Source organism: Podarcis gaigeae (genome assembly GCF_964106915.1).
Source record: "Podarcis gaigeae genome assembly, chromosome: 14".
Lineage (NCBI taxonomy): Eukaryota > Metazoa > Chordata > Lepidosauria > Squamata > Lacertidae > Podarcis > Podarcis gaigeae.
Genome location: NC_139690.1, coordinates 37,495,378 through 37,519,537, shown reverse-complemented (window position 1 = coordinate 37,519,537; position 24,160 = coordinate 37,495,378). Strand labels below are relative to the sequence as shown.

Sequence of the window (24,160 nt, the reverse complement as noted above, 5' to 3'; positions counted from 1 at the left end):
ACAACAGAATAAGTGTCCTCACAATTCCTCCAACACAAGGCTGCATTATTGCTGTTTATCTTGCTCAAAAGGAGCAGGTGCATATACCACTGGTAGAGAGTCTTAATAGCAATTATTGCAGAGGTATACCTAAATGGTGCTTTGTCCCAGATCATGCAATGTCCTCTATGTGTACACCCACATCTGCAAGGGACGAGGGTGGTGCGGTTGTCTAAATCATCGAGCCTCTTGGGCTTGCTTATCAGAAGGTTCGAATTCATGTGGCGGGGTGAGCTCCTGTTGCTCTGTCCCAGCTTCTGCCAACCTAGACGTTTGAAAGCATACCAGTGCAAGTAGATAAATAGGTACCGCTGCGGCAGGAAGGTAAACAGCATTTCCATGCACTCTGGCTTCCATCACAGTGTTCTGTTGCACCAGAAGCAGTTTAGTTGGCCACATAACCCAGAAAGAGGTCTTTGGACAAATGCCAGCTCCCTTGGCCTGAAGCGAGATGAGTGCTGCACCCCATAGTCCAGAGATCATTTACCTTTACCTTACACCCAAATCCCTTTCCCACTGGGCTTTCAAGCCTGTCAAGAACACTGTTGACACAGATATTAAGGTTTTATAAATGTATAAGTTAAAGTCCAATAACACCTGCATGATGGCTATGTAGTGCAGGTGTGGGGAACCTTTGACCCTCCAGGCATTGCTCAACTACATCTCCCATCAGCCCCTGCCAGCATGTCCAACAGCGATGGATTTGTGGTTCAGCAACATCTGGAGGACCAAAGGTTCTCCATACCTAGTGCAGAGACCTTCCACTGCTTCTGGCAGCCTTTCCCAGAGCCATCTGAGGATGTCTGGGACTGAACCTGGAACCTTCTGCATAGAAGACATGTTCTCTACCACTGAGCTGTGGCGCTTCTGCTGTTTGACAAGCATTATGATGATTTGAGGACTGATTCATTCTACCTACCCCTACCTCAGATGCCATGTGCTGCTAGCTAGCAGGTTGAATGAATGAATGAATGACTGAATGAATGAATGAATGAATTTATTAATACGGTCACAGACCAGCGTCAACACACACAATATCATAGATCATAAAAAAATATCAGAAATACAAGGGACAATATGAATATAACAAAGATTTAAATATAAAAAATTAAAATTAATTATTAGTGTGCCCCCTGTAATTAACATTTAGGGGTTTGGTCATAGCAGGTTTAACTAACCCATCTTCAGTGGTTACGCTTGTTACTTCACACATAGCAAGGCGCTAACATCTAGCGGCCAAGGAGGAAGAGAGACTTCCTGTTAGCTGTATGAAAAAATCTCAGCATCTTATGAGGAAAGGCTACTTGCGGACATGTTGTAAGAGCAGGAAGTTAGCTCATGATGAGCAATCTGGACCGGAGTTATTTTAGCAAACATAGCAACTCCAAGACAAAGAAAGAAAACTCTGGGAGCTAAATGGATGAGGAAGAGACACTGATAGATAGTATGGTCTGGACCAGCTTGTACAAATACCTCCAGCTCAGGCTTTGTGTAACTTATACTAGGATAGCTCAGATAAATAGGAACATAACTGGCCCCAAAGCAGCTTGTACAAAAATTTGGAGTCAAACACAACTATCTGCTTACTGCGGAAGCTTTATTTGGTTCAGGAAGGAACTGCTGCTGGGGGGGTTTCAAAGGGTTGCACGGGGGACAGCAGAGAACCTGACTGGCCTCGTACAAAACTGCTGAACTGCAGGGCTTGTCATGCCACACGAGGATTTAAAAATGAAAAATGAAAACACCCAGCTACGCACACACAGAGCATATTCATTATTTGTTAGCATCTTCCAAGCCAGGGACATGTAAACTTTTCAGCCGGAGGGTCGTATTCCCTTCTGAGCAAGGGTGGGGGGAGTACTACTGGCAGGCAGGGCCAGAAGCAAAAATGGGTGGAGCAACAGATGTAAACTTTTACACATGCTTCCACATCCTGCTTCTAGCCATCATCAGAGTTCAAGGATGCATATCCAGGCAGGTGAAAACAACCAGGTGAGGGGCAAGGCCTGAGAAGAGAAAATGTTTGGAGAATCCCAATGGACAGGACGGTTGCATTTGCCTCCCATCCCCAGGCCTGAAGTTCACCCCCATTCTGAAGATTATTTTTTTCTATCTCTTTCTTTCTCTCGCACACACTTTCCAGTAACAGTTTGACAGTCACAGGGACACAGTAGGAACCTCTATGTCTAGGGGGTTTCCAGGGAACCATATTGTTGTGAGCACAGGTGGGACAGAGTTTAAGCCTGCAGCTATAAAAAACACCTAGGCGGGAAAGAGGAATTTGTTCAGCAAGGTCAGGGAACAGTGAGGGCACTTAACAGCCTCAAGAGCAGCATATTTGCCTTTAGTGAATAACCTAACAGGTCAAGATCACAGTTTCTGTTAGAGGAAGTGGGAAGAGCAAAGAAACATCCTGTTGTTTTCCTTTCTTTGAAAGCCTCTTCCTTCTGGAGAAGGTGTGTGAGATTTGCTTCAGGCGTCTACCAGCGCACAGTGGGAACCGAACCTGTTGAGAAACAAGGAGAACATTGAGTCAGGAGGGAGAGGAATGGAGGACACAAAGCTGCAGCTGGAGCAGAACGTAGCAGCTAAATTGCTGATGGGGACAGATGGACAGCAGCACACAGCACCACTGCTGAAATACATGTACCGAAGAAATGAACCTATGCTGCCAATTCTTGTAATAGACCAGTATAAAGTAAGCAGCACATAAGCGGCACACAAAACGCTACCAAACCATTCTACATTCTAAATCTTATATTAATAATCCAAAAATTGAGAGAGCTATGTACAAGATCTACTACAGAAGCCACAAACAGAAAACTCATTCAAATTGTGTCCAAAAGGAAGATTCAGTCTTTAAAGTTCCTTTAGTCAGGCTCCTGTAGATATCAACAAAGGTAAGTTTAATCAAACAAAGTGTCAGCGATGTTGCCCTCAAGGGTTAGATATCAACGAGTATAAGTTTGATCAAACGAAGTGTCGGTTATGTTACATGGACCACCTGCCCATATGCTACTGGAACCCGTTCAAGGTTCTTCTGTTGATATACAAAGCCCTGAACAACCTGTGCCCAGGATACCTTAAAGTTGCTGAAATTATCCAGGGGAGTATTGTCCCCTGTGTTCCAGAGGCTAACTGGCCTCAACCAGGAGCCAGACATTTAGTAACAGTGGTCCTATAAGATGATAAGCAGATCCTACTGAATCAGGCCAATGGCTCAACAGGAGTCCACCATCCTGTTCTCACAGTGGCCCACAAGCAGGACCTGAGCTGTGGAACACTCTTCCAACAGAGACTCATTGGGCACCCTCGCTTTTGACTCCCAGGAGTCTCCTGAGGACTTTTATATGCTGGCAGACCTTTGCAGCTGTTTTGTTTTTATTATTGATTAGCCAGTCACCTTAACAATTCTGCATTAAAAATAAATAACAATAAATTGTGTTTTACGTTGTAACATGGTACATTGCCTTGGTGTGATACGATATGGAAATATAGAAACACTTTTATAAACAACACAAACACCTATTTCCTTAGAGGATCACTTGGATCACCTGAAAAGCAAGGCCCTGATTGGCCAGTTGTTAGTGGCAGTCCAATTAAGAACGGGACAGCTAGTGTCACTTCTAGGTGGGGGCTGCCTGAAGGCAGACTGAGCCCAGTGAGGCAGTGCTCTGTTCATCTTAATAAGCCAGTCTCCACTAGCTGGGTCTGACTCCCTCATGACCTGCTTTTAAGCAGGCATTTAATAGAGTGATGTCCCAGCAGATGCTTTGTAATTAAGGCATTTTGCTCCTGTGATAACAACAACTGGAAAAGGCTCCCTTCTCTCCTCCTATAAGCCAGAACTGGGCATACAGAATGTACATGCTTGCCCAGTTGGGTCTCAATTAGCTCCAAATATATTCTGGCTTGGGGTGTCTAGGGTCTTTGGCAGGGATCTTTTCTCTACCACGATAGTTCCTTTAGTACTGCACCTAAGACCTGCATGCCGGCCATGTTCTTTACCACTCTACAAGATCTCCCTTGTCTCCCACAATGGCTGTAGTTGCACACAAACCATAGTTTAGTGTGATGTGCACAAGCTGGAATGACAACTAGGTAGACCTAGCCTCCTGTATTCCCTCCTTCCTTCTTCCTGTGCCGCACCAGAGAAAGATTCAGGAAGCTTTTCCCATGTTGTCTGGACCTACAAACTGTGGTTGCACATTAAACCAACTTTAATCAATGTTTTCTAAAGTTAGCTTTTTTAACTCACCACAATTCCCCATGGGGCTTAACAAAAACAGAAGTGAAACCTTCTAAGGTTCCCCCAAAAGACAGAAGCAGAGAGGTGACGCACGCACCCCCAAGGACTTGATTTGGGCTTGTTTCAGCTTATTCATAAATATATTTGTATACCACAATTTCATTTTTAAAAAAAAAACCAAAGCAATTTACAGCAATCTTTCATAAACAATAAAAACCAGTAAAACAGGAAAAAAAGATAACCAACTAACAGTGGCAGAAGGTGTTTAGCTTAATTGTCTGCATAAGCCTGGTGTCAAATAAAACCTTTAAGCAAATATTTAAACGTGAATATGGAAGACACCTGCTGAATCTCTATTGGAAGAGCATTTCCTAGGGCTGCATCAGGAAAGAAAAAGAAAAAAAGATGGGGGCGGGTAGAAGAGGCAAAGTATCTTTCTAGGTGGGGAGCTGGGTCTCCCATGTTGTTGTGTCCAAATCTGAGACACATCAGTGGCCTCAAAACTATCAGCCAATATGTAATCATGTTTCTAAAAAGTTGGTCTATGCAGCCTGGCATAATGATAAGGGGAAGGGGAGGAATCACATGCATTGTCAAAACTGCATATAAAATGTGTTTATTAAGATAATTTCACACTAATATGCTGGTGAATTTTCATGAGGATTAAAATTTTTTTTAACACAAATTACTGCAAAATGTGGAGAACTGAATTCTATGGGATAACCAGCCTGATATAGTCAACATGCAAATTTATACTTAATACATGAAGGGGTTAAGACCATAAAGTAAGGTGTCCTGCCAGGCTTAGCTCACCTTGGAAGGGACTAGATCAGGCATAGGAAAACTCTGGCCCTCCAGATGTTTTAGAACTACAATTCCCATCATCCCTAGCTAACAGGACCAGTGGTCAAGGATAATGGGAATTATAGTCTCAAAACATCTGGAGGACCGGAGTTTGCCTATGCCTGGACTAGATAATAAAGTCTTTGTTCCTCTCCCAGTCTACTCTATGAACTCAGCATGTGAAGAGGCTAAGCTGTCCCTATTGAGTTCCTATACCACTAATTTTGGAATTTTCACCATTTTGCAACTAAGCAAAGTTTTACTGCTTGTGCAACTTTTCTGACTGATGTATGGAAAAGCATATGAATCTGACCTTTGGAGAGTTTTAAGTAAACCATTTTTAACTTACCAAACATGTGGTCTTTTCTATGCTAGGAGAACAAGGAAGTTTTGGAATCCAGAAGGGCATATTTTAAAGGTCTAATAGCCTATATTTCCACATTTGCTGCATATTTTGTGATTTTATATCTCTGCTGGGGTTCTCTCACCAAACAGTACTTGTCCCAAACCTGGATCTTTGCATCCAGGAAGTCTCCTTTCTATATCCCTATTTTTTCCTTGAACCAACAAATTCAAGTCTGACAAAATCAGAAACTGAGAGAACCATACGTTACTGATCCTTTCATGCTTAGAACCAACTCAGTTTATGGTTGAGTGTAAAGCTGTATCCATAAGAGCCACATCCCAAGTATTTAAAAAAAATATTTTTTTATTAAAGGCTTTTTTGTGCAACAAAAGAGATAAACAAGGAAAGGTACATCTATTGTCTCAACTTTCAATTCTTGGTCTTTTTCAGTTTGTTTACATTTAGTGAGAGACACTTTTGTCATAGGCTTCTTGCAGTTGGGGGAGGGTGGGAGAGAGAGATGGAGATATTGTTCTTTCGTTCTGTTGCCTACTGTTAGTGTAGGGGTTTGTGTCTGAATCACATGGGTAGGTCCTTTGCTTATGCATTTGTTTATTTTTATTGATAATGCGAGATATCGCGGGGGGGGGGGGGTCCTGAACTTTGTTGGTTGCGTTCAGTTGACCGCAGTGTAAGCAACACAGCAAGTTGAGCAGAGGAGGGCTTATAAAAGATATATGTGTGTGTCACTGACTTAAGGAGTTCATATTTTATGATGTGCTGTTTCCCCCCCTACTTGCTTTTCACGGTAAGACGTTCAAATCCTTGATGGCTGTTGTGTTGGCACCTCCCTCAATGTTTGTTGGAAGGGAAGTAGTGAAAGGCAATAGCAGAGATGCTTCCAAGAGGTTCCATAGTATATATTTTGCACACACAAGAGTTGGTGCCTCTAGACTCCACTATTTCACAAGGAGAAGTCAAAGGTATACCAGAAATTAAGGTTTGCGCAATTAAAGTGCTTTGTCATCCTAGTGCAACAAACCCACTTTGTGGAGCGGGAAATATTTTTTGCTGCTAGGAAAGTGATGGGGAAATGCACTAAAAATGATTCAAATGGAAAGATGCCCCACAAGCAAATCAGGTTGGATGCTCAATGAACAGGTCAGTTGAAGGACCCCAGCAGCCCCAAATGAAAGTCAGAACATGCTCACCATATGCTGCTGTCTAAAATTCACCAGTCATTTCAGACCTGCAAAGGAAAACAAGAGCAGGTTATTTTGCACTACCCTAGGATAGTGGGCTGTATGTGCATGCATATATGGTAAAGGTAAAGGACCCCTGGATGGTGAAGTCCAGTCAGACTTGACTATGGGCTGCCGGCGCTCATCTTGCTTCAGGCAGAGGCTGGATGTACTTAGCCACTGCCTCATTGTGGTTACGTTCACCATGCAGTGGGTGATGTCAAAACCATGCGAGATACTAAAAAGACAGGGAGACCACAGGCAGGTGGTAAGCCACATTTTCAAAATGTTTCTCAGGTGCCAGATGCATAGCAACAGAATTAGCTTGACCTATTTTGATTCAAGGCTCAAAAAGTATTTATAAAGCGCCATGCCAAATATCATATCCGATCGCAACAGGGTAGTCCAGCGTTCCTGCGAAAGGTTAACTGTAATTCAATGCTGCAGGGCGTGAACTGCACCTTTCAAAGACCCTGGGAAAATTGAGAACTCAATAGGTTTTCTTTGCAGACTCACCTGGATTTAACGGAGTCTAAGCATCTTGCATTTTATATAGTGTTGCAACTCACTTTGAGACATTGTGTGTGTAAAATGCTGAATAAAACAAACATAAAAATCCCAGTCAGCGAGTTTTGCCCTTTTCCAGCACATTCCAATCCATTCATCCAACCCCACGCAAATTTGCAGGGTTCTCCCCCTCCCCCCCAATATCTGTGCACTCAATGAATATTCAGTCAGTGATCACAGTGATTCATCCCATAATTTTTTTGTTTTTACTTCTGCAAATGTTTCTCTTGTGCAATGGGCTATGTAAGCAACGGCCCCTCACAGCTGAAGCCTAGAAATTGAGGGGAAACATTGACTTCTCGTTCCTGTAATTCTTGGGCAAAGGATCCCATCTCTGCAAACATTCCCCCCCCCCCCCCGCAAGGATGTATCATCTGACAGATGAGGTAATCATTAGGCATGGAAAACACTGTAAGACTTTACGGGAAAGAAAATAGACACAAGCTTGCAAAACAAGATGCACAAATAGAAGCATGGAAAAAGTCCAGGGGACTCCACCCAAATTAAGCAGAAAGAGCGCAGATATCTGCTGGGGCATACTCAACAAGAAATAAGGCATTTTGCTAAAATAAATGAGTTTCAGCATTCTGATTCCTTGCTGTGCCTTTCCTTCAAATAAGAGAGAGAAGAAATCCTAAAAAGAACACTCTTAAAAACTCTAGATTAAACATACATTTATATTGGGCGCCAGTGTGTCCAAAGTGAATTCTTAGGGGCTTAGGAATTATGGAAACAACCCAGAAAGGATGACCAGAATTATTAGCCCCATATTGCAGAGTGGGAGAGGAAAAGTTGGAGGAAAGAGGTTGTAGTCTAAGGCTGCATTCACACAGCAGTTTATTCCTTTTTCACGACATTTGCCTGTTAATTTTTCCATTATAATTTGAGCTTTCACATGATGCAAATGCCACTTCCAGAAATACAGCGGAATATAGTGCAAGTTTAGTGCTTACTTTGTGTTACATATTTGCATCCAAATAAAATCCATTTGCAAATAACATGGAAATGAGTGGGATAAGTGTGAATTTCAAAGGATGGCTATGTTTCAGCATCTCCAGCTGGGAAAGTCGTCTGCCTGCATGAGCTGCTGCCAGTCAGTGTCAGCAATAATAAACTAGATGGACCAATGGTCTAATTCAGTACATAGACCACTTTCTATGTAATTTTATCCATATATGTTCAGTATTCTTAAATGAACCTGACATTTATTTGATCAGATTTATCGCCACTGAATTTGTTGAAAGTTTTTGCCATCTGAAGCTCTTAAATGTCAGCTTGAAATACACTCCTGGAGTGACCAGAGTGAAAGTAAAAACAGGATGCATTTAGTTGTTATTATTATTAGTTGTTAAAAGTACATACCGCCTTTCATCTGAAGATCACAGGGCAGTTAGACACACAGAGGAACATTTCATCAGGCGCTTGTTATTGGGGGTTGAGAAAAACTGTCCCTATCCTGAAGAAACTCTTGTGTTGACCAAGCTACTGGAAGTGGTGGGGAGCACAGCTGTGCTGGCTGAGGTTGATGGGAATTGTAGTTCAAAGGATTTAGAGGGCATCATGCTGAGGAAGATGAGGGCTATATCATGTGGGCTATATCATATTTTTGTTCTGAGACATAGCTTGGCACCCGAAACCATTTACTGGAGCTAAAACTGGACTTGAAAAGCTCACTCAGCAAATTAAGTAGACACAGAAATGCAAACTTATGTTTCTAATGCTGCCAAGTCATGGGGTGGACGAAAATCAATTTTTTTTGTAATTTTTAAATGTTTTTAATGTAATTTTTTTAATTGGAGTTGTTTTTTGAACAGGGAATTTATATTAAATAATAACTTGGTTAATATTAAACAGCTTTATTGTAAACAGCTCGGTTACTCTCTAAACCAAATCAGTCAGTGGCCTCTACCAGATATTTCAGTTAAAGGAGGCTTTTCTGTCTGTGTTAATTGATCATCCCTCCAATAAGAATATCTACATCCTACTTTATTTATTGGTTTTGGAACTGCACCTTTGTGCAGGAAATATATGAAGAAATATATGAAGGAAATATATGAAGAACATTATCAATATGAAAACTAACCAATCTGTATAAATCAATGATTTAAATCAGCCTTCCCTCCCCCCCTTGATAGTGTAAGCCAGGATTTAAATCAATCTAGCCCACCAAGTCACAATATGATTTATTTCAAATGTAAACTAAATGCAGCGTAAGAGTAAGTATAAATGTCAATGTGGTAGAGTGGTTCGTGGTTCACTCAGCCATGAAGCCTATTGGGTGACTTGAGGCCAATCACTGTCTCTCAGCCCAACCTACCTCACAGGGCTGTTGTGTGTTAGTCAGGCTAACAACATTTCTGGTGTAGTTAAACCAGGTTTAAGAGGTAACTGATCTGTGTCAATTGATCCTGTGATCACCCACCACGCCCTAAGGGCCCTAAGGGTTGAATTCCTTGGTTGTGCTGAAACTGATACTAGGGGTGTTGATTCCATACAGCCCAGTGCTATACAGTGGTACCTCGTGTTACATACGCTTCAGGTTACATATGCTTCAGGTTACAGACTCCACTAACCCAGAAATAGTACCTCGGGTTAAGAACTTTGCTTCAGGATGAGAACAGAAATCGTGCAGCGGCGGCGCAGCGGCAGAAGGAGGCCCCATTAGCTAAAGTGGTCTTCAGGTTAAGAACAGTTTCAGGTTAAGAACAGACCTCCAGAATGAATTAAGTTCTTAACCCGAGGTACCACTGTACCCTATGTATCCAGGCCACAGCCAAAGGCTTCATATTGTTGGGGCACATCTCAACATAATTTCTGGGCCTTTGTACAGTACCTGAATTCTCCTCTGACTCAGCTGAGGCTGGGATTCTCCTAGCTCCTTTCCTGCTGGGTCTTTCTGATGGGCAGAGGTGTTGTGCTCGTGATGGGGTTCCTTCCTCTGTGCATCAGCATGGAACAAGATGCTGGCTAGTCGCTTCAGGGATGCTTCCATCTCCTCCTCAGTGCATTCCATACGACTTCCAGAACTGCTAGAGTAGGAGGAGGTTGAAGCAGAGGCGCTTGGTGTCTCTGTCTCTTTCCTGATTTCATCATCTGGCTTCTGCTTCATCAAAATGACAACGATGGCAAACAGAACCATACACAAAAAGACAACCCAGACTTCATCCATCTCAGTTATCGGGTACCAGGAGCAGTAGATACTTTAGATATTGCCACGGTAGACCTAAACTAGTGCTGGGTATGGCAGATGTTTTACATACTTCAAATGGTACCGTTTTCAGGGTCCAGACAAACCAAAGCACTTATTTCAGCGAGAAGCACTAAAACCCAGCCGGGAAATTAGTATTCTTGAACATTTAACTTAGAACTCTTAAAAAAACATTTCCTTCATGCTAAATGTTCTTCAGGAGCAGTTGATAGCAGGAGCAAAGCTATTATTTTGAGCACAGGTGAAATATAACAATTACTTTGTTTCTGAACAGAGGCTTAGTTTCAGAATTAAAGATGCTTCGTATCATAAAACCAGTTTTCTCACAGTTCGTTAATTTGCCAAAGTCACTTCTCTATATCTTCTTTCAAAACTCAGTCACTTTTGCTGCAGAAAAACGTTAGTGATTTTGAATACTGTCCTTGTAATTTACTGAACATTTCATTGTCGTTGGGAGTTTTGTAATGCAACAATTTTAAAATGAGCTCATGTTATGTGTTAAGGTTAAAGTAGAAAAAAACTTTTCACTCAACTCAGGTTATCTCCTAATAATTAAAGGATCACATCAAAAATGCCTTTGTTCTTTTTGCACTACTTTTAAATCAAGAGACAAAAACCAGCACTCAATGTGCTTGCTCCAAAATGTCTTTTTAAATATACATACATATATATATATATATATATATATATATATGCAGGTTTTGGTGTCCTCGGGTGTCTTCCCGTGTAAAAGTTGGGGTGTCTAGGCGACTTTTACACGGGAAGACACCCGAGGACACCAAAACCTGCATTCCTGTACCCGTGAAAATCTACGAAAGCATATATATATATATATATATAAATGTTAAAGTAAGAATTATTTGTAGATTCCCCTTCCCTCAGTTTGTAAATAGCACCGATAGTTACGGAACGTAAAGGGGTGAATTTCTCTCTCTCTCGAGCAGGCAGTCTGGAAGAATATTTGATGGTCCTAGGAGTTAGGAGCTAGTCCTCTTCCGAAGCTTTGCTCTGCACGGCTACTGAAGACAAGATTGCCCTTTCCAAACTCTCATTACATCCTTGCCTTCCTTTCAGATCCACCACCTAACTATCATAGACAAGGGACCAATCAACACTCACCAGCCCCACCCCAACCTTTAACCAATCCCAGAATAGGGATCGTGAATATAATTCCATTTCCTTACAGGGAAGTTGGGCCAAAGGGCCAATAGTGGAAATGGTGAGCCAAAATGTGAATGGAGAAGCCTTGGCTAATGATCCTGTTTTCTTCATATATCTTCCAGGCAAGGTCTGAGCGAAGCTGGAATTGTGTGGCATCATCCCTGCCAGGAGTTATTTTGTTACAGATGAAAATGCCAATGTTAAGAGGAATGGAAAATTTGGACTACCTAGGCACCTCTTACACCCCTCAGCATTTCAGCATTTTTTAAATGGCTTGTTCTTAAGACAGTGTCTCCTTATGAATGGAGAAGCAAGTGGTGGCCTTGCCTGTCCCGGGTGGTAGTAGTAGACATTGTTGGCAGAAGTAGACATAGCCCATTCGTATCTGAATGTCTCCATCTAAATGGAAATCTCCAGGATTTGATCGTAATACGGATCAAATCTCTCATAACAGTAGAACTCAGGGACATCAAATGAAGCTGAATGTTGGAAGACTAGGATAGACAAAAGAAATTACTTTTCCTACATAGTGCATAGTTTAAAGTTTAAATTATGGAATCTGCTTCCACAAGATGCTAGTCCTACCCAGTGTAGACCCACGGAAAATAACAGACGTGACTTAGATCCATTAATTTCAATACGCCTACTCTGAGCCTATTAGATACAACCCGTTTTAAATAAATAAAACTTGAATGCCTGAAATGAAAACAAATTTCACAAGAATAATGAAGAAAAAAAGAAAGATAAAAGAGACAGGCAAGATCTGGAAATCCATTTATTTTGTTTCTGATTTAAGGCATCCATCTGTTCACTAGATCATTTGCTCCTGTTCTTGCCTAGGTGCAAAAGAGATTGGCTTTCTTTCTTTTTTACTTGACATATTCACACAAGAAGGCAATTTGCGTTGCATAGGTGTGAGGAAGCCTCTCATGATATCTCATGTTACGGTCAACAGCTGATGTCACCATGGGAAATGCCTGATCTCCCAACAAGGCAGCCATCTAGGCTTGGACTGTACCCACAATGTTTGGCAAATTTCATCAGGCAATTATTTCAATATCAGCTATTCAGTGCCAAGTGACCGATCTGAGCAGCTGCACAGGTTCAGGGCTTTGCAGATATGCATTTGCGTATGTGTGAGAATTAACAATTGCCAGCAGTGATGCCTTTTCATATCAGATGGATATGCAGGAATCAGCAGGTAATAATGGTAATGCCGTGAAAATCTACTTTGTTGTGCTGATTTCTGAAGTTTCAGCTGCTCTTGAAGCCAAAAGAACAAGGCAGGCTATTGTCCATGGTCAGCTGGCAATCGCATTCACTACAGTAACTAAGGAAACTGATATTAATTTTATAAAAAAAATGCTTCTATCTCCCAAATGATCTGCTATAAAAATGAATGTATTGTTAGTCACTGTAAAATATATGAGTTTAGCGATTAACTGCATTGTACTAGGATCCAGTGGAAACTTATCTGTGCTGTACAGAGTTTTGAATAGGGGGGTCACACCAACAGCACACATTTAAAGCACACGGCTTCCCCCAAAGAATCCTGGTTACTGTAGTTTATGAAGAATGCTGGAAAATGTGGCTTTGTGAGGGGTAAACTACAGTTCCCAGGATTCTTTGGGGGAAGCAATATGCTTTAAATGTGGTTTGAATGAAGGGCTGTGCATGTGACCTCTCTCCCACACAAACTCTAAATGTAAATAATGGAGGATTCAATTATTTTATTTCATAAAATTTATATATCACTCGATTGAAAAAATAACCCAAAAACCTCAAAGTGGTTTAATTACAAGCTGTAAAGTAATTCTGATGGCATAGATACTGTTGTATTTTTACAGTCCATCTTTGGCTAGGCATTCTTTTGCTCCCTTGCTGATTACCTCTTTCCTGCCACCTGTAAATTATACCTGCTATTTTACTAGATTTCCACCAAGATTTAAAAAGAAAAAGACACCCACTCTGGCTGCATGCATGCCATACATTTAAAGTAGATTGTAAGCACATGGCTTCCCCCAAAGAATCCTGGGAGATGTAGTTTGTTCAGAATGCTAGGAATTGTACAACTCCCAGAATCCTTGGGGGCAAGGCATGTGTCTGCAATGTTTTATTAAGCTACCACATGTTTCATGGGGGCCTGCACAGATTACACCAGACCCCTCTTTCTCCTCCCCCTAAGGCACTTCCATTAGGCTTTTCAGGCTACTCAACAACATACCTGATTCCATTTTTTGCAACCTTTCTGCAAGTAAGTTTTTGGCTTGCTTGTTTCTTTGGTTTTTCAAAACGTAAACTTTGCCCAAGTTTCCAACACTCAGGTGAAAGAAACCTGTTTAAAGTATTCAACAGGCTTCCTTAGAAAAAATTGAAGCAGAATTCCTCTTGGGAAGATGTGAGTGCAAAAGAGCACGTCTCAGCTGCCCCAGTAGAAGCTGTCTGCGTAGAAGATGGAATAAAGGATCCTGCAGATCTCTGGTCTCTCCTGGCCATGACTGCGGACTTCCTGAAAACCCGGCTGCTCTTCCTGCAAGCATCTTCAGTCACTTCTGCAATACAAGCTGCTTTCGACGCTTGGAGATAGAAAAAACCACTGTTAAAATCTCTTAATTGCATCACACATCTCAGTGAGTCTGTCTACTTTCTCATCCTGAACATTTTTGCTTGCACAGGCATCTTTTAAAAGGTGAGATCGAGCTGAAAGTAACTGATCACGTTTGGGGAACCTGCTACCTTTTACACAGCCCTCCAAATGCTCCTTCTCCCTAGAAAAAGGGAACGGAAATAACTCTGCTTTTGTCTGCTTAAGGCAGACAATTGACCACATTGGCTGTGGCTGGTGGGAGTTGCAGTCCAACAGCACCTGGAGAGCACGACATTGGCTATTTCTGGTGTAGACAATACTGAGAAAGACCGACCAGCTTAAAGCAGCTTCCTATGTTCCCAAGCACCAGCTACAACTTGGTTGCAGCAAGAACAACTGAAACTTAGGCACACAACTCCTTTGGGTGTGACAGAATTTACAGCATCGGCATCTAGGCAAGGGTTCAGCAGTTATGTGCAATCTCTTGTCAATCCTTTACTCACTTACCTGGGCTTAAGCCCCACTGAATTCCAAGCAGACATGCAAAGACTGAAAGCTGGAGACTGCTCTGTGCAGTTGTATTCTGCCTACCACCCCCAATATTAGCCCCAGTCAGAAAAAGCCCCTAATATGCTATTGCTGTGGCTCAAAACTCTGTCCCCAAATTCTCAGCCATGCTCCACTTCCTTACCTGCTTGCATGAGCTTCAGCTGCTTCTGTTTTTCCTCTGCAATTTTTTTCCTGTAATCGCCAAATAGGGCGCGCATCAACTGGCGCTTCTTTGCCAGCACCGCCTTCTCGCTGCGCAGAGTCTTGATGGCCCGGAGTGCCTCATCCACTGACCCAAAGAAATTACATTTTTATTACTACTTACTACTTCTCTTATTTTTTGTGGTTTTCATTCTCATCACAAGAAGGGGCCCTGTCACAAAATGTTACAGTGTGGACTGCGGGGGGTGGGAGATAGCACAGTCGGTAGAGCATGAAACCTTTAATCTCAGGTTTATGGGTGAGATTCCTGCAGTGCAGGGAGTTGGACTACACGTTCCTTGTGGTCCCTTCCAGCTCTATGATTCTATGATGATGGACTGTTCTAGCTTAGGGTGCTGGTGAGCCGGCCACACCCTCTTCTAAGCTACAGAGGTACAGTGGTACCTCGGGTTAAGAACTTAATTCGTTCCAGAGGTCCATTCTTAACCTGAAACTGTTCTTAACCTGAGATACCACTTTAGCTAATGGGGCCTCCCACTGCCGCCACATGATTTCTGTTCTCATCCTGAAGCAAAGTTCTTAACCTGAGGTACTGTTTCTGGGTTAGCCGAGTCTGCAACCTGAAGTGTCACTCTGTAACATGAAGCGTCTGTAACCCAAGGTATCACTGTACCTCGGTTTAAGAACAGCCCTGTTTATGAACTATTTGGTTTACAAACTCCACAAAACCTGAAGTAGTGTCCCGGTTTGCGAACTTTACCTCAGTCTAAGAACGGAAGCCAAATGGTGGAAGGGCACTGGCGGTGGGAAGCCTCATTAGGGAAAGCACGCCTCAGTTTAAGAACAGTTTTGGTCTAAGAATGGACTTCCAGAACGGATTAAGTTCATAAATCAAGGTACGACTGTACTCCGTTCCATCTCTCTCTCTCTCTCTCTCTCTCTCTCTCTCTCTCTCTCTCCCCCCGCCCCTGGTTTTTCACCTCATCCACCCATCAACCAATTGGTATTCTGAGCATGCTCAGTCTTTGTTGGGCTCTTTTTCTCTGCTAAATATTTTTTATTTTTCTGTTCCCCCAAGACTGTTGGCACCTCCCTCATGTACCTGGATGACGTCATTTTTTACACATAAGAATCCACACAAACATAAGAACATAAAAAGAGCCCTGCAGGTTCAGGTCAGTGGCCAATGTAGTCCAGTATCCTCTGCTCACAGTGACCCACCAGATGCCCATGGGAAGCCTCAAACCAGGGCTTCCCATAGGCATACTCAGGCAATTAGTATATAGGATTATGAAATGTGCTCAACACTCATCAGCAAAAGCTCTCAGGTAAAGGTAAAGGGACCCCTGACTGTTAGGTCCAGACACGGACGACTCTGGGGTTGCGCGTTCATCTCGCACTATAGGCCGAGGGAGCCGGCATTTGTCCGCAGACAGATTCCGGGTCATGTGGCCAGCATGACTAAGCCGCTTCTGGCGAACTAGAGCAGCGCATGGAAACCTTCCCGCCAGAGCGGTACCTATTTATCTACTTGCACTTGACGTGCTTTTGAACTGCTAGGTGGGCAGGAGTTGGGACCGAAAAACGGGAGCTCACCCCATTGCGGGGATTCGAACTGCCGACCTTCCGATTGGAAAGCCCTAGGCTCTGTGGTTTAGACCACAGCACCACCCGTGTCCCTTTTAAAAGCTCTCAGAGCAGCCAACAAATCATAAAACAGAATTAAAGCACTAAAAACAACAACACACACACACATTTGCAGACCAAAATAAATGAACGTAGCAGAACAAGGACTTCCTCCCTGGGGGTGGGGGAGGGGGTCCACATGGGAGAGAGACTCTCTTTAGTCCCCCCAACTCAGTCTTCCCCAGCAAGTGGACTCACCCTGCTTGGGAGTTGATTTCCGAGTCTTCAGGCCAAGCTCCAGCTGCTCAATGCACCAGTCCACCTCCCTCTTCATCTGTTCATCTGACTGTTGCAATAAAATTGGGGGTGGGACATAGGATAAAAGGGAGAATCAATTAAGACTAGCTGGGCAAGTACCTCCCTTGCAACTGGCTTCCCTCTAGGTTTCAATTGGAGAGGCAATGGATTCCTCTTTCAAGGAGTACAAAAAGGGAGGAGCGGAGAGACGTTTGGTTTCCAGGCAGGACATTTTAAAAGGCAACCACAAGATTATTATTATTATTTTTAGAAATTAAAATGACCTTAGAGATCATCAGCCCAACCCTTTGCTCAAAGCAGGAACTGCAGTATGGGATGCAACTACAGCAACTCTGAAAGGCGGCTGCCCAGTCTCTGCTTAAATGCACCCAGCTAAGGAGGACCCACCACCTCTCGAGGCAGCCTGCTCCACTGTCAAATGGCTCTTAAGCACAGGATGTTTCTCCCATTTTTTCTCTCAGCAATGGTGGCAACTTGACCCTCTCTCCCCATTCAAACTGGTGTGATGATAAATATGTTTCTAATGGGGGATTTAACAAAGGATTACCCTTCTGAGATCTCAATTCTAAACAGGGTGACATTCTGCCCTTAAAATGTTGCTGCCACCAGGATAAAGCTTGAAAATTCACCTACACATAAGTGCTCGCTTCCCCCTCTCCCTGAAAGGAAGAACATTTGTAAGAACTTTCTGAGTTTGTGTTTTTCCTCCACCCTCCCTATTCCTTTTCTTTTTGTTTTATGTCTTTCAGATTATACAGCTGAGGACGGGGACTATCTTATTACTGCTATTAAAAGTCACTCTAGGTTTCTTTTTCAGTTGAAGAGTAGAGAAATAATAATAATAATAATAATAATAATAATAATTACTATTATTGCTGCTGCTGCTGCTGTTGTTATTATTATTCCCTGCCCATCTGACTGGGTTACCCCTTAAGTAACAATACATAAATAAAATAAATGACTACCATGCTGTCAACTGGAGCTACGGGTGGCAGAATTTTGGAAATATTTATACAAAGATTTAGCCACATTCCTTCTGACCACAAGGTGTTCACATACCTGACACATGTCAGTTTGGTCAAGTCTACCTTCTCCACAAGGTCTGTGATCTCCATTTACATTGCCACCATGCATTCCTTTTAAAGGTGGTTGTTTCTTTTTCTTTTTCCTATTGGAAGATCCACCCACCTTTGTTCCTAGGGAAAAAATGAATAATTATTATTTGTTCACCTGTCTTTTAAATCAATCAAACCAATGTAACTGTATAAAGGTAAAGGGACCCCTGACCATTAGGTCCAGTCGTGGCCGACTCTGGGGTTGCGGCGCTCATCTTGCTTTATTGGCCGAGGGAGCCGGCGTACAGCTTCTGGGTCATGTGGCCAGCATGACTAAGCCGCTTCTGGCAAACCAGAGCAGCGCACGGAAACACCGTTTACCTTCCTGCCAGAGCGGTACCTATTTATCTACTTGCACTTTGACGTGCTTTCGAACTGCTAGGTTGGCAGGAGCAGGGACTGAATAACGGGAGCTCACCCCGTCGCGGGGATTCGACCACCGACCTTCTGATCGGCAAGTCCTAGGCGCTGTGGTTTAACCCACAGCACCACCCGCGTCCCTATGTAACTGTATACATAAGTCTTATAGGAAAGGTTCCCACAGGCAGAGAAAAAAGGGCCCTTTACTGCAATGAGATTCTTACTGCAACAATTCAATAAGTTCCATATTACCCTGAGCAATGGAAATAGAAGGTCTTATAAATGTAAGAACATTTGTTAAAAGGAGCATCGCCTGGGACCAATTCTCTACTCACTGTAGGCGAGCAGGCATACATCTATTTCAGAAACCTAATTAAAACTTGCAGTTACAGTCTCCATACCTGCTTGAGCAGCCTCTGATTTAGAAACCTCTTGCATGGTGCCTTCATCTCTTCTCCCTCCATTGCCCTTCGCAGCTGATTTATTGGGTTTTGAAAAAGTCGCACTCTCTTGCATGGTCTCTGTGGCATTTTGGGATGTGGAGTCTACCTCTCTGGCTGCTTCTACCACAGCTTCAGAGTCTGGATCTGCAGCAGCAGATGGAAGAGGGGGAACGTCTGGTATGACAAAGTTGAAAGCAAACTCAGGCTTCCCTGTTCCAACATCCAGTGTCCCAGAGAGACTGCTACCAGTGGACTGCTCTCCAGAGTCATCCACCTCATGTGCTTCTCTTGCAGTTCCACCAATTTCTTCTGAGGTTCCCTTGGAAATAACAAAGTCAAACTGAAAGCTGTTGTCTGACGGTGCAAACCATGATGCTGGTGTTGCAGAAGGGTGGTTAGCTTGCTTCCTGTACGCCACGCTGCTTGAACTGAGGGTATCTCCCAGCTGTATCTGCACAGTGTTCTCGGGCTTCACAGCTACAGGAGAAGGAACAGAAGGGTTAGTGTTTTCTCTGGCTTTTCTAGGGAATTGGTCATTTGCTTGCACTTCTGGCCACATCTGACGAGAAGATGAGACACAACTAGATGATGGTCTGTATTTGCTGATGGCAGCAACATGCAGCCTGAGTCTTTTGGCAACAGCAGCAACAAGCTGTTCCAGCCTTACAGGCAAGGGTGTGAGATTAACGATGTTTGAAATCTTGTCAAAACTACAGCTCTCATTGGCCTTGCTTCATACCCTCCAGTGTTTTTGCCTGGCTGGGCTGCGTCCTTGAACTCTGATAAGCCTCTTGCTTGCTTGGGCATAGGATAGAGAGGGATTTCTGAGTGTGACATTAGTACTACTTAAAGGTAATTTATATTTGTTGCCCCCCCTACTTTTTCCTCTGACCCCACCCACCCACCACTGGCATGGGCCCCCGAAAGGTTGCCCAGAAGGAATTTCACTTCATTTCATTTTTAATTTGTATATCACCTTTCTATATTACTACACACAAGGCAGTTTACAAACTGAAGAACCTCCGGGTATAGGTCGGTATATAAATTCAATAAATAAAACTGTAATAATAAAATAAATAAATAAGAAGATCACACACCTTATAACAATATGATCCAATACAAAAATAACTTTAAAATAAGCAACTTATATAAAATAAAGTAATATTCAATAATCCATTAGAATATAGTACACAATAAAATTTAATATCAGCAAATAATAATTAAACAGAAATTCACCCTTAACAATTACAATAAATACGTTCTAAACTGTAATCAATAAAAATAACAGCAAGTCACAGTGCATAAAATAACACAACACAAATTGAGAAGCAAAGACACACAATTTATAGTTTTGTATTTAAAATTGTGGCCCTCGGACTGATAAAGGTTCCCAACTTGGAGGAAGCAGCATTGCTGAGTGATGCTTGACAGCACAGCTTTCCACCTCACCTGCTTTTGCTGCCCTCTGCCTCTCCTCTGCCATCTTGAGCCGGTAGTCCCCAAAGACATGATGCATCACCTGACGCTTTTTCCCAAGAGGAGACTTGCTCGACCGCAGCACCCCAAGGATGCGCCGTGTCTCCTCTACTGCTCACAAGAAGTGGAAGAAAAGACAAACAGCTCACAATGATAACTCTGCTTTTAACTTGATGCTCTTACAAAAGTATCTGACAACCCACAGGTAATCTCAGTAGCCCCTACAAGCTCGCAGCCAGGTAACTCTGTAGTACTTCTCCCCTCTCTACACATGCTGTTTAACATGCAATCACTTCATTTTTTTAAAAAAGGGAAAGGAAAAGAGAAGAAACATTGCACTACAGAGATGCTGGGTGGTTATCAATATATCTTTGAAGTTCAAGTCATGTGTGCTATTGCCGATGTCATCAAAATGGCACAAGGTGTCTGAAATCTGAATGGCTCAAGAGGGATGGTATAAGCAGGCTTGGGGAAACCCTAAGATTTTCAGTACAGTACATAAAAACAAAACAAAACAAATACAGAAAAAACCCTAAGGGTAGGGGCAGGGAACAAGCCAATGAGACCTAAGCAAGCTCAGTGGGCATGGAATGGTGGCTGGCAGCGCAATGGAGTGGCTGGTGAGAGACTGTGACATAGTAATTTGATTTAATATTTGTATTCGCTTTTTCCAACAACAAAAGCTGAGCTCAAATGGAGCAGGCTAGCAGCCTAACAGCAGCACTCCACACCACACTGTTTTGTGGCTGATCCTACTGGTTTAGGGTTAAGCCAGTGACCTTGAGACAACACACCTTGCTTTGGAGTTGGGTTGAGATGCAGGAGGCCAGTCTCCAGTTGAGAGATGCACCATTCCAGTTCCTCCTGGTATGTTGGTTTGGGAGCCTGGATCAATGGAAAGATAGCAGAGATGGCATAAGGACTGCTACTTAAAAGGGGGGGTGTCCCTCCCTCTCTTTCTACATACTGAGAAACCCAGATGTTCCTAATGTATTCCTCTGTTAGTACCAGAATTGGATGGAACCCAGGCAATTTTTCAGTGGGAAACTCTATAATATTTGGTGACTGTGCCTCCTCTCTTCCACCACAGTAAAGCACGATTTGGGGGAATGTGGGATTTCTTTCTTAAGCTTACTTATTCATACATACACAACCACTGTATTAAACCCGTTTGTTTAAAATTGCAATTTAGTGCGACTTGTGAACCAGATCTCTCTCTAGACATAGACATGTCCGAAGTCCAGAAATGTAAGAAAAAATGTCATCTGAAACTGGAGGGCTGGTCTCTGTATTTTAATTGTTTCGGATGTGAAGATACAGTTATAAAACACCTTGCAGCACTGTGACATGACTTGCTGTACTTGCTAAAATTCCTCCGTTTGTAGCTTTTATAGGTGTACAGGAGCAAAGGACCCAGCAAACAGAGAAAGGCCCACACACTCCTTACCTCTTCCATTAGGATAGTTGGCAATCCAGGCTTGTGTACAAGTCCTTACATCATCATTCACCTAGAAGCACAAAATTACAGATCAACATTCCAGAACATTAGCAATTTACAGTGCAATCCTATACATATTTACTCAAGGGGATTGAGTTCAAGGGGACTTACTCCTCGAAAAATATGTGTGTATGGTTGCAACCCTAGGCTGGGGAAGGGGCTGCAGCTCAGTGGCAGGGCATCTGCTCTGCATACAGAATGTCCTAGGTTCAATCCCAAGAATCTCCAAGTAGGGCTGAGAAAGACTCTAATCTGAAATCCTGGAGAGCCACTGCCAAGCAGTGCAGGCAGTATTGACCTAGATGGAATGATAGTCTGATTCAGTAGAAAGCAGATTCCCATGCTCCTATGACACTGAATACAATGGGACTGACATGTGAGTAAATATGCTTTCCGTGCAACCTAGGGACGGGGGGGTGGGGGTGGCACTGTGGGTTAAACCACAGAGCCTAGGACTTGCCGATCAGAAGGTAGGTGGTTTGAATCCCCGTGACGGGGTGAGCTCCCTTTGTTCAGTCCCTGCTCCTGCCAACCTAGCAGTTCGAAAGCACGTCAAAGTGCAAGTAGATAAATAGGTACCGCTCCAGCGGGAAGGTAAACGGCATTTCCGTGTGCTGCTCTGGTTCGCCAGAAGCGGCTTAGTCATGCTGGCCACATGACCCGGAAGCTGTACGCTGGCTCCCTCAGCCAATAAAGTGAGATGAGCGCCGCAACCCCAGAGTCGGTCACAACTGGACCTAATGGTCAGGGGTCCCTTTACCTTTTTATTTGTCCACCTAGCCCAGGTAGCAGGCTGTTGGAAAGACCTTCTCTACTTAGAGACCCTAGAGAGCAGCTATAAGTCAGGGTAGAGACTATGCTGGGCTAATTCACAAACATTCTGACTGGGCCTAAGTGAGAGTCCTTGCTAGGCAGGTGGCCTTAGGCAAGTCCCTATCTCTCAGCCTCAGTCTTCAATCTACAAAATGGGAACCATAAAACCAGTTTCAGGGTTCTTAGTGAAGCACCAAGAACCCTGCATGAATGCTAAATGTTGCTCCTTTGGAGGGGTGTGTGTGCACTGACATACACTTAGAATAAAGGAAGAAGGTGCCTCTGGGCACATGCTCAGCCCAATAAATTGTTTTCCCCACAAGCACTGAGCTCACAGCCCTTTCACGCACAAACACACCCTCGCTTTAGTCGTTTCAGCAGCTTAATTAGGACGACACACACACCCCACCGCCAGAAAACCTTACTATTTGTTGTTGCTCTTGTTAAATGGTTAGCAAATTCCTGGTCACTCCATGGCAAGGAACCTAGAGTTCTACCACTAGGTCTCCCATCTATTTTAAGATCATCTATTTTAAGATCTTTCTCGCTCACCAAATGCCCCCCTTCCTGTGCCAGCTTCACAAACCTGAGCAAACTGGACTCTCTTTCAAGTTGTTATGTGGATATTCCTGCAGCTCTTCACTCCTTAATTGGCTGCTCAAGCTCTGCCATGCAAATAAGCGAGGCGGACCATGTCCGAGGCCGAACCTCTTCCCCGTCACCTAACATTCTCTGCTTTCAGTTCCGCCGTTAAGTCGTTCCGGCTATGCAACTCCCTTTGAAACTGAAGCGGTAGCTTTCGATTGCTGCAAATCTCTTGCTCAGGAATCGTCCACAAAGTATACCACACTTTAAGGAGGTGTTTTTAACCCCCACATTTGGGTTCATTATTCTTTTTTTTTTTACTCAATGTCAACAGCTTAATTTACTCAATCATTTCTACTCAAGAGTAATTCCGATTGAGTCCAATGGGGTTTCTTCCCAGGGTTGAAGTGTTATAGGATTGCAATCCTAACCTCTCTTAAAAAAAATGTGGAAGAGGCGATGATAATAATCTCCACGGGGACATTTATTAACCGCAAGTGCCCTCTGCCGGGAAAAACAGAAAAGCGCAGTCACTGAACGAATTACTGTATTTCGATCTTCTTAACGATTGATATCCTTTTATTCAACGCAGAACTGTTAACTGGTGTTAATAAAAAGGCCTCTCTCGTTCTGAAAACAGTCGGTTATGGCCATGACTAACAGCTGGACCTTTCTCATTATAATAATTATTTTGCCCTCTATGCCTTATCTAAAGATGCTTGTTTATGATGCAACATTTTCCTATATTCATTGAATACACTGTTTTGTTTTTCTTTTCAGTTTTGTGTCTTTGACTTCTGATATTGACTTGTAAAATTCCAGAGAGAGAGAGAAAAAAATAATCCACTCGTAGCGTTTTTAAAATACAGTACTGATCAAGGGACTGCATGGTGGTTGCAACATATCCATTAGCATTTTATAGAAAATGAAAACAGGAACACTCTTACACATTTCTAACACTCCTGTTCCCACAC

The 24,160-nt window shown here is 43.0% G+C and overlaps 2 protein-coding genes and 1 long non-coding RNA gene across 5 annotated transcripts; 1 reads left to right on the top strand and 2 right to left on the bottom strand.

The window, feature by feature from the left end:
* The first annotated feature begins 925 nt into the window (after positions 1-925).
* On the top strand, positions 926-1,770 carry LOC310831073. The gene is made up of 2 exons (XR_014557749.1): positions 926-993; positions 1,207-1,770. It is a non-coding gene; the product is annotated as an uncharacterized lncRNA (long non-coding RNA).
* LOC310831068 (uncharacterized protein) lies at positions 1,618-11,146 on the bottom strand. The gene is made up of 3 exons (XM_083711162.1): positions 10,119-11,146; positions 6,689-6,726; positions 1,618-2,545 (listed from the first exon to the last, which is right to left on the bottom strand). Exons 1-2 carry the CDS (start codon positions 10,452-10,454, stop codon positions 6,721-6,723), a joined length of 342 nt encoding a protein of 113 aa, XP_083567288.1. The 5' UTR covers positions 10,455-11,146; the 3' UTR covers positions 1,618-2,545; positions 6,689-6,720.
* Positions 11,147-12,415: 1,269 nt separating this feature from the next.
* On the bottom strand, positions 12,416-23,639 carry LOC310831056 (UPF0488 protein C8orf33 homolog). Of its 3 annotated transcripts, none has more exons than XM_083711135.1 (9): positions 23,188-23,639; positions 21,738-21,798; positions 21,085-21,175; positions 20,264-20,401; positions 18,773-19,291; positions 17,956-18,092; positions 16,837-16,924; positions 14,933-15,079; positions 12,416-14,230 (listed from the first exon to the last, which is right to left on the bottom strand). In XM_083711135.1, the coding sequence occupies exons 2-9, from the start codon at positions 21,744-21,746 to the stop codon at positions 14,016-14,018; spliced, it is 1,344 nt and encodes a 447-aa protein (XP_083567261.1). In that variant the 5' UTR covers positions 21,747-21,798; positions 23,188-23,639; the 3' UTR covers positions 12,416-14,015. The 3 variants fall into 3 exon arrangements, with proteins under 3 accessions (XP_083567261.1, XP_083567262.1, XP_083567263.1); XM_083711136.1 differs by having other exon boundaries at positions 23,027-23,625; XM_083711137.1 differs by having other exon boundaries at positions 23,154-23,625.
* Between the last annotated feature and the right edge of the window lie 521 nt (positions 23,640-24,160).

Bases quoted from the DNA above. Each gene is read 5' to 3' on its own strand.
- LOC310831068 (XM_083711162.1), bottom strand. From the start codon at position 10,454: ATGGATGAAGTCTGGGTTGTCTTTTTGTGTATGGTTCTGTTTGCCATC.
- LOC310831056 (XM_083711135.1), bottom strand. The intron at 20,402-21,084 runs GTGTGTTGTCTC...TCTTGTGAGCAG, and splicing joins CAACCCAACTCCAAAGCAAG to TAGAGGAGACACGGCGCATC. The intron at 14,231-14,932 runs GTAAGGAAGTGG...TCTATCTCCAAG, and splicing joins GCTGAAGCTCATGCAAGCAG to CGTCGAAAGCAGCTTGTATT.